The sequence below is a fragment of the Eublepharis macularius genome, chromosome 2, assembly GCF_028583425.1.
Source record: "Eublepharis macularius isolate TG4126 chromosome 2, MPM_Emac_v1.0, whole genome shotgun sequence".
NCBI classification, from domain to species: Eukaryota; Metazoa; Chordata; class Lepidosauria; order Squamata; family Eublepharidae; genus Eublepharis; species Eublepharis macularius.
Window position 1 is genome coordinate 162,457,034 of NC_072791.1, and position 16,211 is coordinate 162,473,244.

At 50.6% G+C, this 16,211-nt stretch overlaps 1 protein-coding gene across 2 annotated transcripts in view; it reads left to right on the forward strand.

Moving 5' to 3' along the window:
* Positions 1-16,211, forward strand: part of MRAS (muscle RAS oncogene homolog) — a 90,826-nt gene that overhangs the window by 48,327 nt on the left and 26,288 nt on the right. For both annotated transcript variants that reach the window (XM_054971409.1, XM_054971408.1), the window contains exon 3: positions 15,573-15,726. In XM_054971409.1, the coding sequence (XP_054827384.1) occupies positions 15,573-15,726 (154 nt within the window). The remainder of the gene's footprint in view (positions 1-15,572; positions 15,727-16,211) is intronic.

Sequence of the window (16,211 nt, forward strand, 5' to 3'; positions counted from 1 at the left end):
GCTGAGAATTTTGGTTCTTGGGCTTAGAGAGCTTGGGAGCACCTTCTGAGCCAGTAAACGTTTCCTGGTCCCGTGGCTTGTAGGCAAGCTTGAAACGGGAATAGGAATTCTTCCTTCTCCCCCGGTGGAGAAGAACCGAGTGTAGGACCCTGAAATACCCTTGTGAACCTAAAAGTAGAACCTTAAAACCCCCTGGTAAAAACCCTTGAGGACCTGAGGGAAGGATAAACCTCCCAAAAGGAACATAGAAAGGAAGAAGTTGTTAAAACCCTTGAGCAGCTTTAATCGCCCCACCCCTGTTGTCGCTGGTCCACTCTTTAACCTCCCCCGAGATCAGCCTTAAACGAAGTAAAATGTACCGGGCAGCCCCCACAGTGCCCCGCCTGGAGAAGTGGCTAGTTAAGAAGGGAGATTGCCCTTGGGAAGCCGGTTCCTTCAAGGGACCCGACCCGCTCCAGATAGTCAGAAGCGCCTTCCAAGATTTTTGTGAAAAGGAGAAACCTAGGTCCAGTAAGAAAGATAGATACGGAGCTTGGGCACTTTTCACCGCCCTACAGGACAGCGTGTCCCTAATTAATAAGCTACAGATAGCTCAAGAAGAGCAGGAACAGGAGATAGAGCAGTTAAGGAGAGAAAAGAAGGAACATGAGGAAAAAGCAGCCGAGTGGCGTTCCGAACGCGTTAACTTCATGCTGGAGAAGCAGGGACTAGCCGCTGCCCTCCAGGACGCCCAGCACAAGGCTGAAGTAGCCGCCGCTCGTGCCGATATGGCTGAGCACGCAGTAATTGAAGGACAGGAGAAGATTGCAAAATTAACCCATGCTGCCCAGTTCATGGCAGAGCAGAAAGTTGCAAAGATAGCCGCAGCAGACCACTCCGCTTGTAAGAGGGAGCTAGAGGCCCTAAAACAGCACCTGGGAATGCAGCAGGCCGTAATTTCCGCCGTGCATCCCGCAGCCCTCTTGGCCCTCCCCGAAGGTAGTACCGACCACTGGTCACCTCCTTCGCCCCAGCCCGAGGAAGCTCCACAGCCCCTCCATCCGATAGCTACCAAAGAAATTGTCTCCACAGACGAGGATGGCAGGAAGACAGACCGAATAGTTAAGGAGACCCGCAATTGGAGGCCCGATGAGCTCCAAGCCATAGCGGACCGCATGGGACCCCTGAACCGAGACTCAGCTATACAGTGGTTCGCACACGTGACCATGTCCCAGCCCTCCGCCAGTGGCTCCGATGTAGCTCAGCTGGCCCGCCATTGTGCCAGCCCCGAAATAGTCACCTCCCTCAACGCATATATTTCTAACCGGAGACTAGCCACTCGCAGTCAGTATGGTGCCATGAAAGAGTTGTGCGCCTTCCTGTGGCCCACCAAGAGTTTAAAAGCCCTGTATATTGCAGAGTCTCAAAAACCCGGAGAGGATCCAGAGGCATATTTAGCCAGGAAACAGCTCCTAGCCGAACTAGCAGACGAGGTAGATTTAGATTTGAGCGACATGCCGGACTTCGACGACTTAGAATTCAGGAGGGCAGTCATAGATGGACTCAACAGCACCACTCGCCTAGCCCTAGCAGGAGTCGAGCCCGGGAGCATTACATGGGGAGAGCTGGAATCCCGCATCAGGAGCATTGCTGGCCTGTTGCGGGAGACCGGCGCCATCCGCCATGTGAAGTCCCCGGCCTCGCGTAGAAAGGAAAGCGAGCCGATTAGTGCAGTTACCTATGCCAATCATGGCCCCCACTCTCAGTACCGACCACAGGGACGCAGCCCGTATCCGGAGGCAAGGGGAGGAATCCTGAGGGGAAGGAACAGTAGCTTTAACCGGGGAAGAGGACCGAGGGACTACCGTCCGGGAGTTTCCTTTGCGCCTACCCCGAGTTACAGTTCCTCCTCCCAGCCGGGACCCCACGAGCCCCGACTACAGGATGCACCCATAGCCCCTTCTCACTCGCGAGCATCGCACCCGTACCACCATCAGGTCTACCCGCCTCCAGATCAGTCTAATGCTTGGGGAGCATCGCAGGGCGACCACGAGGGCTACCGGGACCGCGGCAGCACGCCCCAGTCCAGGGACTCCCTCCGTTGGGAACTATGGATGCGCCTCAAAAACATTGGAGCGAACATGGAGCTCTTCGACGGAAAGCCCACGTCCGTTCTAATGAAGGCGATCATGGAATGGGAAGACCAGCAGCAGCCCCCAGTACCTCCGTCGGCGCCCCCTTTGCCGCCGGACCCTCCCTTCTCGAATCCCCCGATAGCTGCGGTTCGGGAACGCCCGAGCCCCAACAACCCCTTTAGAGGAAGCGCCGCTTCCACCGATCAGGGTGCAGGATCAGAATAGGGTTGCCCCGAGTCCCAGTCTCCCTCCGTGGGCATAGTTGCCAAACTAAAGCCGGACACATGGGGGAGACCGACAGTGAAGGCAGGGATCGGGACTCCCGGGGAAAAGAAGAAGCCTGCCACCCTCCTCATAGATACCGGAGCTTCACTTAATATACTCCGGCCCACCTTAGTCACAAAGGGCACCCAGACCCCCACTACCATGCAGCTCGCCGGTTTTGGGGGCGGCACGCAGGAATCCCCGGTCTGGCAGGATATCCCCCTCTCCGTTGGGAACCTGGCCACCCGGATTTCGGCGTGCGCAAACCGGGGAGAAGACGATGGACTTTTGGGCATGCCATTCTTCCGTGCCGAGGGACTGACCATTGACTTAGCGAACGGGCTCCTGTGGCGCATCCCGGGAGGCCCAGACTTTGTTAATGCGGTCCATCGATGCGCAGCCCTCAAGGCCCCCCTTCCTCTCGCCCCCATCACAGGAGACCCCTGGGCTCAGGACTTTCCCGAAGTGTGGGTGACAGACAAGGCCGAGTGTGGGATAGTGAAGGGCGCCTGCGTCCTGATTGAAGGAAAGGACCCCCCTCCCCAACGACAGTACAAGTACCCAGCGGAAGCTGAGGCAGGGATAGCCAAAACTATAGAAGGACTCCTTGAGTGGGACGTCATACTCCCGATGCAGTCCATCTGCAACGCCCCATTGTGGCCAGTTCTAAAAGCAGATGGAGTGACCTGGAGAATGACGGTCGACTTCCGTGCCCTGAATGCCACCACCCCTCCAGTTGCCCCGGTTGTGGCCAAGTATAATGAGATCCTAACGGCCATTGCCGCTGGGTCCCGGTTCTACTCGGTCATAGACCTGGCCAATGCCTTCCACTCCATCCGGTTGCATGAGTCTTGCTGGTACAAGTTCGCGTTCACTTTCCGCGGCCAGCAATACGCATTCAAGCGGACCCCCCAGGGATTCCACTCCAGCCCCAGCATTTGTCATGCTCATGTAGTTCAGATGTGGGAACGCCTCCAACCCTCCTCGAGGCCCCACGTACTGAGCTACGTGGATGACATTTTGGTCCACGCCCCCACGGAAGAATTAGCCCGCCAAATCACCAGGGAAGTCCTGGAACTCCTCCGCGAGACTGGGTTCAAGGCTAGCAGGGAAAAGGCCCAATTGGTTCAGACCAGCGTCAAGTACCTGGGTCTGACCCTGGGACCCGAGGGTCGCACCCCGGACGCCCAGCGAATGGAGGTCATTTCCAAGCTGCCTGCACCCACCGATGTCCCCTCCCTCAGAGCCCTTCTAGGAACCTTTAACTTTTCCCGAGACTTCATCGAGTCCTTTGCAGACAAAGCTCGCCCCCTTTATGCTCTCCTCAAGAAGAACACTCCCTGGGAGTGGGGACCGGAGCAACAGACAGCCTTAGCCGAGCTAAAGCGCAGTCTGGCCGCAGCCCCGGCCCTAGCCCATCCAGATGTTACCCAGCCCTTCTTTATCCAGTTAGCAGTATCAGACAAGAGCATAGGAGCCACGCTCACCCAGCAGCAAGCAGGAACCGCTAGAGTAGTAGCCTATGCCTCTCGCAACCTAACCGCAGTAGAAACTAAGTTTAGCCCATGCGAGAAGACATGCCTTGCTCTGGTTTGGAGTCTGACCCATTGGGAATTTATCATAGGAGGTTCACGTACAATAGTTCAAACCACTCACACGCCCCTCAAATATATCCTGTCGGGAAAGATACAAGACGGACAAGTTTCAAACGCTCGCATAGCCCAGTGGACCCTGGCCCTGGTCAACCGCGGAGTAGAATTCAAAAAGGAAACCACTGAGCCACCAGCCCCCTATGGCCTATTGGTAACCGGGACCGAGCACGAGTGCCCCCTGGACCCGCCACCACAGGTTGTCTGGCCAGTCACTTGGGGAGTCCCGCTAGAGGAAGCCCGACAGAACGGCTTCACATGCTGGTTCTGTGACGGCTCCTCCTTTCACGTTGGAGGCTCCCCTCGGACAGGCTACGGCGCCGTGCGAGTGAGCGACGCACATACCCTCAAAGGTCCAGCCCGTCCCCATTCCAGCCAAGCGGCTGAGGTGCAAGCGCTTCTGGCGGTGCTTGAGTTTGAGCCCCCAGAAAGCCCACTTGCCATTTACACAGACTCGGATTGGACGGCCAAAGCCGCCACGGTCTGGCTCCCGGTGTGGCAGAATCAGGGGTGGAGAGCTAGCGATGGGAAACCCGTAGCCCACCTACAGCTATGGCAGCAAGTAGCAGCGCTCCTCCAGTCTCGCTCAGGCCCAACGCAGGTGACCCATGTCAAGGGACACCAGAAGACGAACTCAGAGACCGCTTATTGGAATGACCAGGCAGACCTTGCAGCCAAGGCAGCCGCCACTGAAAGTGCTCCCCCACCGGAACTAGCCACCGATTGTCCCCTCCGCCCTGTCACCACTCGGGCACAAGCCCGCAGCCAAGCTCAGGGAACCGCAGGAACACTAGACCTAGCACAACTGCAGCTATCTGACCCAGAAATAACTGACCTCCTAACCGCAGGAAGGGATCAGACAGGAAGACTCATGATCAGAGAAGAGGAAGGCATAGTTTGGGCAGTAGATGCAGCCGGCGAACGCCATTGGGTAGTACCATTGGAAGTTAGGGCTGACTTAATTCAGTTTGTCCACGAGCAGGGACACCGAGGCAAGGATCTGACTCTGAAAAGGGTAAAAGAGGTTGGTTGGTGGCCTGGCATGCGCACCGAAGTAGCGCAATGGGTAGACAACTGTCTGTCCTGCGCTATGGTTAATGCAGACCCCACCGGACCTAGAGCTCCCCTCCAGCATCAGAGAATTGATGGACCCTGGGCTCGCATACAGATTGACTTTATCGGCCCCCTTCCCCCCACTGCTCGTGGCAATCGCTACTGCCTCACTGTCATAGACCCCTTTAGCAAATGGGTCGAAGCGTTTCCGTGCAAGCGCAATAATGCAGCCACCACAGCCAAACTACTGTTCAACAATGTCTTTTCAAGATGGGGCATTGTGCGAGTCATGGACTCCGATTTAGGCTCACACTTTATCGGAGAAGTTACACAGGAGCTTTGTAAAGCACTAGGCATCCAGCAACGGTTCCACATAGCCGGCCACCCTCAAGCTTCAGGCGCCATAGAAAGAACCAACCGGACCCTCAAGGAGGCTCTCCGCAAGATGGTTCGCTCCTCCGGGAGAGACTGGGATGAAAAACTCCCCATAATCCTAATGGCCATTAGAGGCACTACCGCAGTTCACGGGCTCACACCCCATATGGTAATGACAGGGCGAAGAATGCAACTCCCGGAAGCCTTCTGGCTAGATACGCAGCTCCCTTCCGACATGCAGCCTGTAGTGATTAATGATGCTTGGGTCCAGGACCTGCTCTCATCCATACACGCCGTCCACATGCAAGTGGCCCAGAAGTTGGGCACAGCTCAGAAGGATATGGACCGCAAATTGGGATGGGTCAGGAACCCCAGGCAGTGGGAAGAAGGACAGCTCGTTCTGTACAGGAAGTTTTCACAAAAGGCGCACTCACTAGCAGCCAAGTGGCAAGGCCCAGTCCCTATCACAAAAAGAGTCTCCCCAGCTGTCTATCAGGTAGCCATCCAGAGAAGGACAGGAGGAACGTGGCTAAAATACTTTCATGCCTCTCAGTTAAAAGAATGGAAAGGGAAGCCGCTGCAAACCGCCCCTCCTGTGTACGACCCTGGGGGAACCTCCACCAGTCCAGCCCCCCTCTGCCCAGTGATTCGCCAGATATCCCTCCACCCTGGGCCAGAGATACCGTGTGTCCCCTTAGACCAGACCTTTGTAGCTTTAGAATAAAAGAAATAGTAGAATATGTAGATATCGGTGTAAATGTTAAAAGTTTTTCCAATTCTATTCTTTAACTTCATTAGGCGGGCCCCACAGTTGGGACCCTTGGGGAAGACACGGCAACCAAAGCCAAATAGGACCACCACCGAGAGTGATTCTTAATTGGATTGTAAGCCGCATGTTCGAAAAAAAATTGCACAGGCAAAAGAGATTTGCTGTGTGTGAAAGTGGTTGGAGAGGCTTTAGCCCAAAAGTGAATGCGTTTCCAATATTGGAGACACACCAATAAAGGTGATCTCTGTATTTGAAAACATTTCACCCGCCGTGCTGGTGAAGATCCCGCATCTACGTAGATTCGGGGTCTCACCTGCCAGACCCACGCTTTCGCATGATGGTCGGCTTTGGCTTTGAGGGCCGTGCCTCCCCTGGAAAAGGACCCCCAGATAGCCCAACATCCCTCTTTTACTAATGTTCATATTCGTCATGGTGAGTTGCTATACGGCGCCACCACTTAGTACGCTTTAGTGCAAAGGTAAAAGACCCGCCAGTATTCTGTAAATATGTGCCCTCTGGAATATGTTATTGGGGTGCGTTCGCCACGCACAAGGGGCAGCGTGCCTCATTTACATAGCCAGGATCCCCCGCGCCAAGATGACCCCCGAATAACCCAGACCCAGTGGCGCCCGCAGATCTCGGCCGCCTCCGCCACTTTTCGATAAACGCTGCCGAGCACCTTCGGCTCCACTTCGGCCCTTTCCGCCAGCAGCCGCTCGCCCCACGTACTAATATCTTTTCCCTTGCCCGTGCCGTACAAGGGAAAAGAAGGGGGGGGAGACATATTGAAGTTATAATGAAGCCCTGCCAGGCACCCCAAGTAAGGGCAACCCAAAAGTACCCCACACCCGTATGCCTCTTGCTCCGTGTATTTTTCTTTTGGCTCAGTGCATTTTTTCTTTTGCTCAGTGTATTTTTCTTTTTGCCCAGTGTACCTTTTTTTTTGAAACCAGAAGATGGGGCCTCCCGAGGGAGTCCCCCCCAAAAATTGGTTGTCCTGCAAACATATGACGAAGGCCCATTTTTGAAAATTAAAGCGAGGGCCCCCGTCTGCAGCAACCCTTATAGTTAATGGAAACCGCTCTCTAGTTTTTTTTTCCCTTTCAAAACGGCAAGGCCAGGCCGAGCCGGACCGATAGCTCTCAGCCCGCAAAATAAAAGTAGCCCGCCACCGAGCAAGGGGCACCTGAAGGCCACATAGCCTAGGCACCCAGAGACCCCTGGGGCGAGTTTGCATAATCCCGCCTAACGCACAGCCGACCCTTGCTCGACGTAAAGACGTTTCCCCTCTGAAATATACACGCTTTAGAAAGAAGCCCCCGCACAGGAGTTCCCCAGAGCAACAAGCTGGAAGGCTCGCTTAGTGCCCCTGGGACTTCTCGTTCGAACCCCGCTTAATAGACAGTGCTGGCAGAAAAACGCCCTCCCTTTTCTTTTCCCCCTTACGCCATTTATTTTGCTGCAAGAAACTCAGGGAACCTGTACTTATATCCGCAGGTCTCCCCAGGATATTTTCGCCAAAAAGGAAAAGGAAGGCCAGGAGATGAGGCACCTGGCTACTCTGTGTTTGCTCGTGCTGGCAAGCACCCTAATAGAGGGACGCCCGTCCAAATTAATGCCCTACCCCCACTGGAGATGTATCAATACACTAGCAGGGAATGAGATGATGGTCTGCAAGGTTGTGCAGCAGAGCAATATGACCACCCCTACGGATCGCACTAACTTCCGCAGTTGTGAAGAGCAGTGGATCCGACCCCCAGAGCTTGTTATTTTATGTGTGGGAGTGAAAACCATGTCCCAAGAATTAGTATGTTACTCGCCTACTGATACAGTTTCACCACTTGCTCCAATTCCATGTATGTTCCTTCCCCGTATCAGGCCAGCCCCCACCGCAGTCCCGGTGGTAGACAAATATACCACCCCTGCCAACTTCGAAACCTCGCCATTTGTTACTGAGGCTTTCGGACCATACTGTGAAGTTATTTTAGTGTCGGCCGCAGTATGGAAGGCAGGAGACCCCTTTAGAATGACCATCCTACTAGGCACCACTACCACTGAGTCTGCATCAGTCACTATCACGCCCCCTTCAGGCGCAGTTCTCTCCTTCGCTATAGAGCACTGGGAGAACTTGACCTGGATCGTAAAAGAGGAAGACCTAGCCAAACATGGCCCACCCGATTGGATTCTGGTTCAACAGACGCCCGAATGCCAAACCAAGCCCCTAGTAGAGAAATTTCACCGGCTTGGGCTGCTCTTTGTAAATTTGACTCACGAACCAGGCAATTATTCTCTGCTGATCCGGACCCAGGAGACCCACACCATCCAAATTGACCCTTTGATTGTTAGCAATGAGCAATTAAGCCAAGGCGGCACGCATATAGTGGGCTCCCATGTTTTGAAGACTGACATTCGAGAGAGAGTTCTAGTCCGCCCGCAAATGTCCTTAAAAGAGATCCGCATAGACTTAGCTGAGCTAAATGTAACCCAGAGGCTGCCGCAGTGCGCTCCCTATCTGGAGGCCGGTAGCAAGGGTTGGAATGCATGGCTACAACTGTGGATCGATCCCTCCCCCTCTCTCTCGCGTGCCAGACGAAGCATTGCCGACTGGACTGCTCCTGCAGCCGGAGGCTTAGCAATCATGGATTCGGTCAACATTGAGACTCTCGCCAATAAGTTTGCCCATGTCACGACTAGCATCTCCGACTTAGGTAAACCGGTGGTGCAGTCCCTAAATTCCATTTCAAATGGGAAACACGAGATCAGCTCCATTTTAGTTAACTGGGAGAGTCAAATTGAAAGAGATTTTTCTCTGCTGCTCAAAGGGACACAGTCTTTGGAACGCAACATGTCAATAGCCATGGCATGTATGCAAGCCCAACAATTAAATCAGGCTGTGGCCATGGGGCTAATTCGGCAAGCCACGGACGGGCACTTGCCCCTGGAAATTAAAAGATTGATTATGCCCAAATTGTCACCCATAGAACTGGAGCTTGAATCCTGGTGGTCTCTTGTAAATTCCTCATTCTCACCGACCACCCAGGAGCTTAAATTATTTTTATTAACGGCCAGTGCGCACGAGTCATTCCATGTGTATCCAGCCGTGCCTCTGGGACTCCAAGTCAGCGACACCGAGGTCCTCTACGCCCGCCACCCCGACCATTGGGCCCGCTTCACCCCGACTGGATGGCAGCTCGTCAGCCTCCAAGGGTGCCAGCATCGAGACCAGACCGGCTTCATTTGCCAAGACCAAGCCTTTGCACCGCATCACCCCTGTGTAGCCCCGCAAGTCGACGCCCTCAACGACTGCCCCTTCGAGGTTGTCCGGGAGAACAGCTCCGCTGTCGTCTACATTGGGAAAGGATGTGCCTGCGTGCGAACGGCCTGCGATTTTGTGATCCTGAACTCGTTCCAGCTCAAGCCCGTGATCCCGGGAGTCAACCGCTGCTTTTGCAACCTGTCTTCGGTAGCAGCCTGCGACTTCACCTACACGGTACCGGTCTGGACCCAAGAAGAGATCCTGGTGGCACCCTCCATCTATCGCTATGTGAAGCCTGTCTCCCTTGGCATCGGTCTGGAGCTAATCCACGAGCTCCTGGCCCACCCGCAGCTCCACCGCACCCTCCAGAGCATCCAGAGGGACGGGGACACCACTGCTTTGGTTGTGTCCCACAACGGGAAAGAGATTTTGGATCTTGTCCAGCGGATTAAGACCACCGGCGAGCACTCGTGGTGGGAGACCCTCTTTGGTTGGAGCCCCACTGCCACTGGAATTTACAATTTGGCTCTGCACCCGATCGTTGTGATTTTGGCCTTTCAAGTTTTATTATGTGCCTCATTACTTTATTTGGGCTGTTGGAGCCGCCGACAGCTCCAGCAACTCCAGCTGTCTCACCGCTTGGATCACTATAGCCCCGACCTTCTTCTGCCTTAAGGGTTGTTCTTGGCGCCCCGTTTTAGCCTTTGTTTGTTTTATTGCTTGTGTTGTTATGATCATGTGTACGGATCCTGAACCAGCCCCATGGACGCTTTGCTGCCGGACACCGCTCCGAGGCCCTCTTGTGGACTAGGGGGGGACATATCTCTCTGCCTCCCAGCCCACGGCCCGTCTCCAGACGACCACCAGCAACGCCACCTCCATGAGGACTAGAACTGTGTGCCTGAAGCCCTTCTCGCCGCCTGCCGACCCTGCTCTGCGGATTGTCGCAGACAGCAAGGGGGGGTGGAAGTGTGCTTTGGAGCACATGAACTAAGTTTGCTTGTTCTTGTATATATGCAACCCAGTCCAGCAGCTGTACTGCGGACTGAGCCGTCTGTGATCTTTGTGCCCTATTGTTTTATGAATTTCTTTGCATTGCTTCTTATGAATTTTAACTCCCATGAATTTAGCCCCGGACTAGTCCCTCTCTCTATCTATTGCAAGTGCGCCCATGAACTTTATCCCTATGAATTTGATTTTAACCCTAGGAATTGCCTTTTTAACCCGACTCCCTCCGCCGAGGTAATTCTAGCATATCCATTATTTTATGAATTTGGTTTTAACCGGGACCCCTCCGGAACGGTCTCTTTTAAAGGTTATGTTATTTCTGATTTTAAGCTCGATGAATTTGGTTTTAATCTGACTATATGGGTTGGTCTTTTAATTGCAGAGTTTATTTTTCTGACCCCCTATGAGCCCTTCCGCCGCTCACCCCTCATGAATTGTTTCCACGCACTTGCTTTTACTCTTGCTGCTTTTATTGGTTTTAACCTCCCGAATCATTGCTTTTAATCCTATATATTTATGTATTTATGGTTTTAATTATCTATGAATTGTTCAACCCTTGATGAATTGATCTATGCCTTGCTTGCACACTTCACTTTCATCCTCTATGAATTGCTTTTACTCTTACATTCATGAATTGTACCCATGAATTGTCTTTGCCTTTAATCCTATGCTTACGAATTATGAATTGCCCCTGGTTTTAGTGTATCAATCCACCATGAATTACGGACCTCCAGTTATGAATTGATCTATGTACGCAAAATATGAATTATTTCTGCTTGTATACATGAATTGCTATTACCTATGAATTATTACTATTTATTCTGACGGTTGCACTTAGCACACCCCCTGGTGTGAACCCAGAGACCTGCAGCCCATTGGCTGATCTAAATTGCACTTATTCGGTTAGGTGGTTCTCCAAACTAAAATTTTTGAGTGACGCCTCCCCCTCCTTCCCTTCCCACTCCTTCTTCGCTCGAAGCTCGACCACCGGACATTGCCGACCACCTCGCCTTTGAAGTCAAGTTCGGAGACCCGCGCGCCTGACGTCCCGGGGTCTCCGAGGGGGGGAATTGTTGCCAAGTAGGCCCCCTCCCCTGCTTTGAAGCCTGCTATGAACTGTGCTAAAGTTTCCTGCGTTGCTGTTTTACTGCTACACCAAAGACTGCTTTACACATGTGTGTTCTGGTACACGTGTCAGTTTCCTGCCTGCGTGTCAATTACCTTGCTTCTGCTATAGACTGTGTAGTTTACTGACTCCATGTTTGGATAACTGCACAAAGGACTCTATTTCTGGGCAGCCCTGCCCTGACCTGTATCTGGACTTCCTAGTGTGTGTGTTTGGACTTTATTACAAGTGTGCCCCGTGCCTGCATTGCCATCTGCCACGGACCGTGCCTGTTCCCTGCTTTGGACTGTGTTTTAAAGTGTTGTTCCCGCTGCCTCCATGGAAGCCTGCCTCACATGGGCCCAAGCCGCTGCTAGCAGCCGGGCGCCTGCCGGGGAAACCTCCAGCGAGCCTGGCTAGGCGCTCCCTGGTCAGTTCCCGTCTGGAGCCTCCCGCGAGCCGGTCGCCAAGCTTGCCCTCGCTACCGGGCAGCCTGCTATCCAGCCCCAGCTATGCCCAGCCGGCATCCATGTTCTCAGGCAGCCAGAAGACCCTGGGAAGAGACTGCTTTGGGAAGCCATTTCGGCGAAGCGGGCACACCACGTCCGCAGCGAGAGCCCCTCGCCCCGCTCTGCATATCTTAGGAGCCGCCCCGGAGAAGGAACTAAGTGCCGACCATCCCAAGCACTTAGAGAATGCATCTCAAAGAAACCTCCGCATTCCAAAGCTGATGACATCAGGACAAGCCCTGTCCGCTGGAACATCCTTTCAGCCCACTTGGATTTCCCCCTCCCTCTTTTGTCCCCTCTTCCTGAGGTGTCACTTATCACAATCTGATTACCAAAGTGGCCCATCCAAGCCATTCAGTAGCCCATTAGACCCTTTGTTTTAATCTGTGAGAACCACCAAGTACAGCACCAGCCCCAGGGTACGTTTTGGGGTATTTAAGCTGGTCTCGCAGACCACTCGGGGCCTCGGCCATTCCCTATCCAGACCTCCTTGCTGTCCATCTGTGGTTCCAGTGCTGGCATTGGGCCACCCTCGCTGCCGTGTCTCTGCTTCGCTCCAGGATTGTGAGTATTTCCCTTACCATCGTTGGGAACCAGCTAATGCGAACGTCTCTGTATTTCATACCCTGTATTTCTTAGGTCTTGTGTGTTCTTTGTATGATTGTGCAAGCTAGGCTTACGCTACACTCAATACACGTGTTTGGAACTTATTTGTTGTCTGCCTCTTTTTCACTAGAGTGTCTGGGATCGGGACCTCCGTAAACATAGGTTATGATCCTCGCTTAATATTAATAGTTACAGACTGCTACAGCTAATTCCCCATTATAATAAAAGAGCAGTTCTGGTAACAATATAAACCAATAAACAAGGATGTTAAAGTATTGCTATGCAGCAATGTGGTCCTAAGCAGTTATACATGTGTGGCCATTGACTTCAGTGGACTTAGAAGGGTATAACGCTGCCTAGGAATGCACTGTAAGATATAAAATATATAACACTAGTATATACCCATCTAATGCTAGACCTTTCCAATTGACTAGTAACAGTTTCAGTCCTTTAATATCTATATGAAACTTCTGGAAAAGTTCATGCAGGGATTTGGAAGGATTTGTCATCAGGATGCAGATAACACACAGCTTCATTTTTCCTTTTTATCAATGTCAGACAAGACACTGGATGTTCTGAGCAAATGCCTGGAAACAGAAATGTGCTGGATGCGGTCTAATAAATACAAGTTCAATCCAGATAAGACTGATGTGGCTGACAATATAGCTAAGCGGAGATTGAGGAGACAGCCATTTCTGGTTGGGGTTATATTCTGGAAGAGCAGACTTGTAGTAAGAGCTTCTGCTAGATCCTGATCCTCAGATGGGGCTGCAGATAGCCTTTATGCCTTTAGTCATCTTCATCTGATGTGCTGGCTGAGACCCTTCCTTGAGAGGCACATTTTGGCCCAGCTCTGCTGCTCACCTCTCCCCATTTACTTAATGGACTTTATAGTATGGGGTTGCCTCTGATGACAGTTCAGAAGCTTCAGTTCGTACAGAATACAGCATTAGGAGTCGCTGGTCTGGGTTACGGGGAGCATATCTTGCCAGCTGGTCAATCCACTTCTGGACCTAGTTCCAAGTGTTTTGGTTCTTACCTTTAAAACTGTAAATTGCCTGGGATCAAGATATTCCAAGGACAGCCTTTTTCCATATATGTTTGCCAGCCAGCTGTGACCATCTTCACAGCCCTTGCTCAGTGCCCCAGACCTGAGGAAGTATGGTGGGTGGTTACAAGGAAGGGCTGAAGTGCCTTGACTTTGGAACATCATCCCCATGGTGTTGAATCTAGCACTAGGTTAAAGCACACTTCTGTACCTAGACCTTTTCCTGTCTGGTTGGCAGTTGCCTCCATTCATTTTGTTTTCTTATCTTTTACCATTCATTCTGTTTAATTGGTTCTACTGAGCCTGATGAGATTATTATGCTGTCTGCTTTAGTTATACATACTGCTTTCCTGTTAGTTTGACTATCCCCTTCAATTTTTTTAGTCATTTTCTGTGCTGACTGTTTTAAGAGACTTCTGAACTTTTACTCCTGCTGCAATATTGCTTTGCTGCTATGATAATTCTTATATTGAGTTGTTTTTACCCAGCTCTTTAAAAACATAAGCACGGTCCTAAGATTGACATTCACAAGAAACATTCCTTTGTTGCAAAATTATGGAATTCCACCCCCACCCCCTACCCACATGTAGGGGGACTTCTCTGTCTTAGCACTTTCCTCATCCATCAGTGGTTTGATTTATCTGCTGCTCATCTGTTTTATTGTTCTGACTTTATTGTAGCTTTATATGTTGATATCATCTTATGAACTGCAATATAACCATCTGTTTAAAACAGCATATAACGATGTTTTCTAATTCCTTCATGGCTGCTCTTCCAAGTCTCAGTCTCCTTTTTCTTGCTTGCAGTCTCCCTTTCGGTTGAAAGGAATAGAAAATGTTCAACAACTTCCATTTCTTCATTGTCAACCTTAAAACTATATAATTCCTCCATAGTCATGAGTTTTATCTTCTAAATGTTCAGCTGTAATCCTGTCTTGGCACTTTCTCCCTTAATCATCATCAGTGGTCATTTCAGATCTTTGATGTTTTCTGTCAGTAATCTGGTGTCATCTGCCTATCTCAAATTGTTGATGTTCCTTCCACCAGTTTCCACTTTAGCATCATTTAAATCTAATCCAGGTTTCCTTATGATATGCATATTGGTTGAACAGTAATATATGTCTTTGTATGACACTTCTGCCATTTGGAAACCATTCTTACAGTGATTTGCCACATTAAAAGTTTGCATTTTGTTTCTGCTGGCTGATGTGGGGATTTTGAATATTTGTTACTGTGGTTGGAAATGCAGGCTTATGAAGTAAGAGGGAGGGGTCTGGATGGGTGAGTAAAGTATGCTGTGATTGGATGGCAGCTGTACACAGGTGAGGGGAGGGGAATTAACTGCAGGCTTAGAGTGCTGAGGAAAGTATTCAGTCAGTCTAGTTCAGTGAGTCTGTGTGGAAGTCTGAACATTCTACTTTGTGGGTCAACACAACCTAAGGGGCAACAGAAGGAAAATTTAGTCTGTCAGAGAGTCTAGTTCAAAGAGTCTGAGTAGAAAAGCCTGAATGAATCTGTGCCTGTGCAGATGAGGGGAGTGTCTGTTCCACTAGTGAAGAACTGAGGGAAATAAGGCTTTGTGACTGAGTCTATTATTTTTAGCCTAAGTGGCAACTGTGTAGAAAATTGGTCTTTGTGACTGGGTCTGGGAATAAACATTTAAGGATATATCCTAAATGATGGTTTTGATGATCTGATCATTTAAATGAGTACGTTAAATAAATGTGTGTAGGATCTGGTTTGGCATAAAGATGATGTAGCAGGTAGAATGACTAAGAATCTTTGTTTTACTTTTACTTTCTTGTCTCCTGTGCTAGTCCTGGATACTGCAGGCCAAGAAGAATTCAGCGCAATGAGGGAGCAGTACATGAGAACAGGAGATGGGTTTCTTATAGTCTATTCCGTCACAGATAAAGCCAGCTTTGAGCATGTGGACAGGTTCCATCAACTCATCCTCAGAGTCAAAGACAGGTAGGTGCACTACAGGGAGGAATGCTTTCAGCTCAAATGAATATTGTTGATGAGCACATGCCTTGGGGCTCCAAGATATTTTGCTTATATGGCTCTTGAGAATGATGTCATTAATATGCATCTGGCTCTGACCTATAGACATTTTCATGTATTTTCAGTAAATGTGTCAGTTAACTATTTTTAATCAATTGGCTTTTAATCAATTCATGTATTAAATTTTAAAACATTTATATATTACCAAAATATCAATATAGTTAACCTTTTGAAAAACACTGAAGAAATCCAGTAGGATTTCATAAGTATGAGATGCTCTTCAATTTAATAAACAATGTTATCACAGAGAGATAAGCTGTTTACCTATATATGATTTACAATGTTGATCTTGGTTTTTACTAGTAACATTGTTCATGTCTAAACATAATACATAAGCAATTGGATCATCATCCATCTACTCTAGCATCCGCTTTCTAATAGCAGCCAGCTAG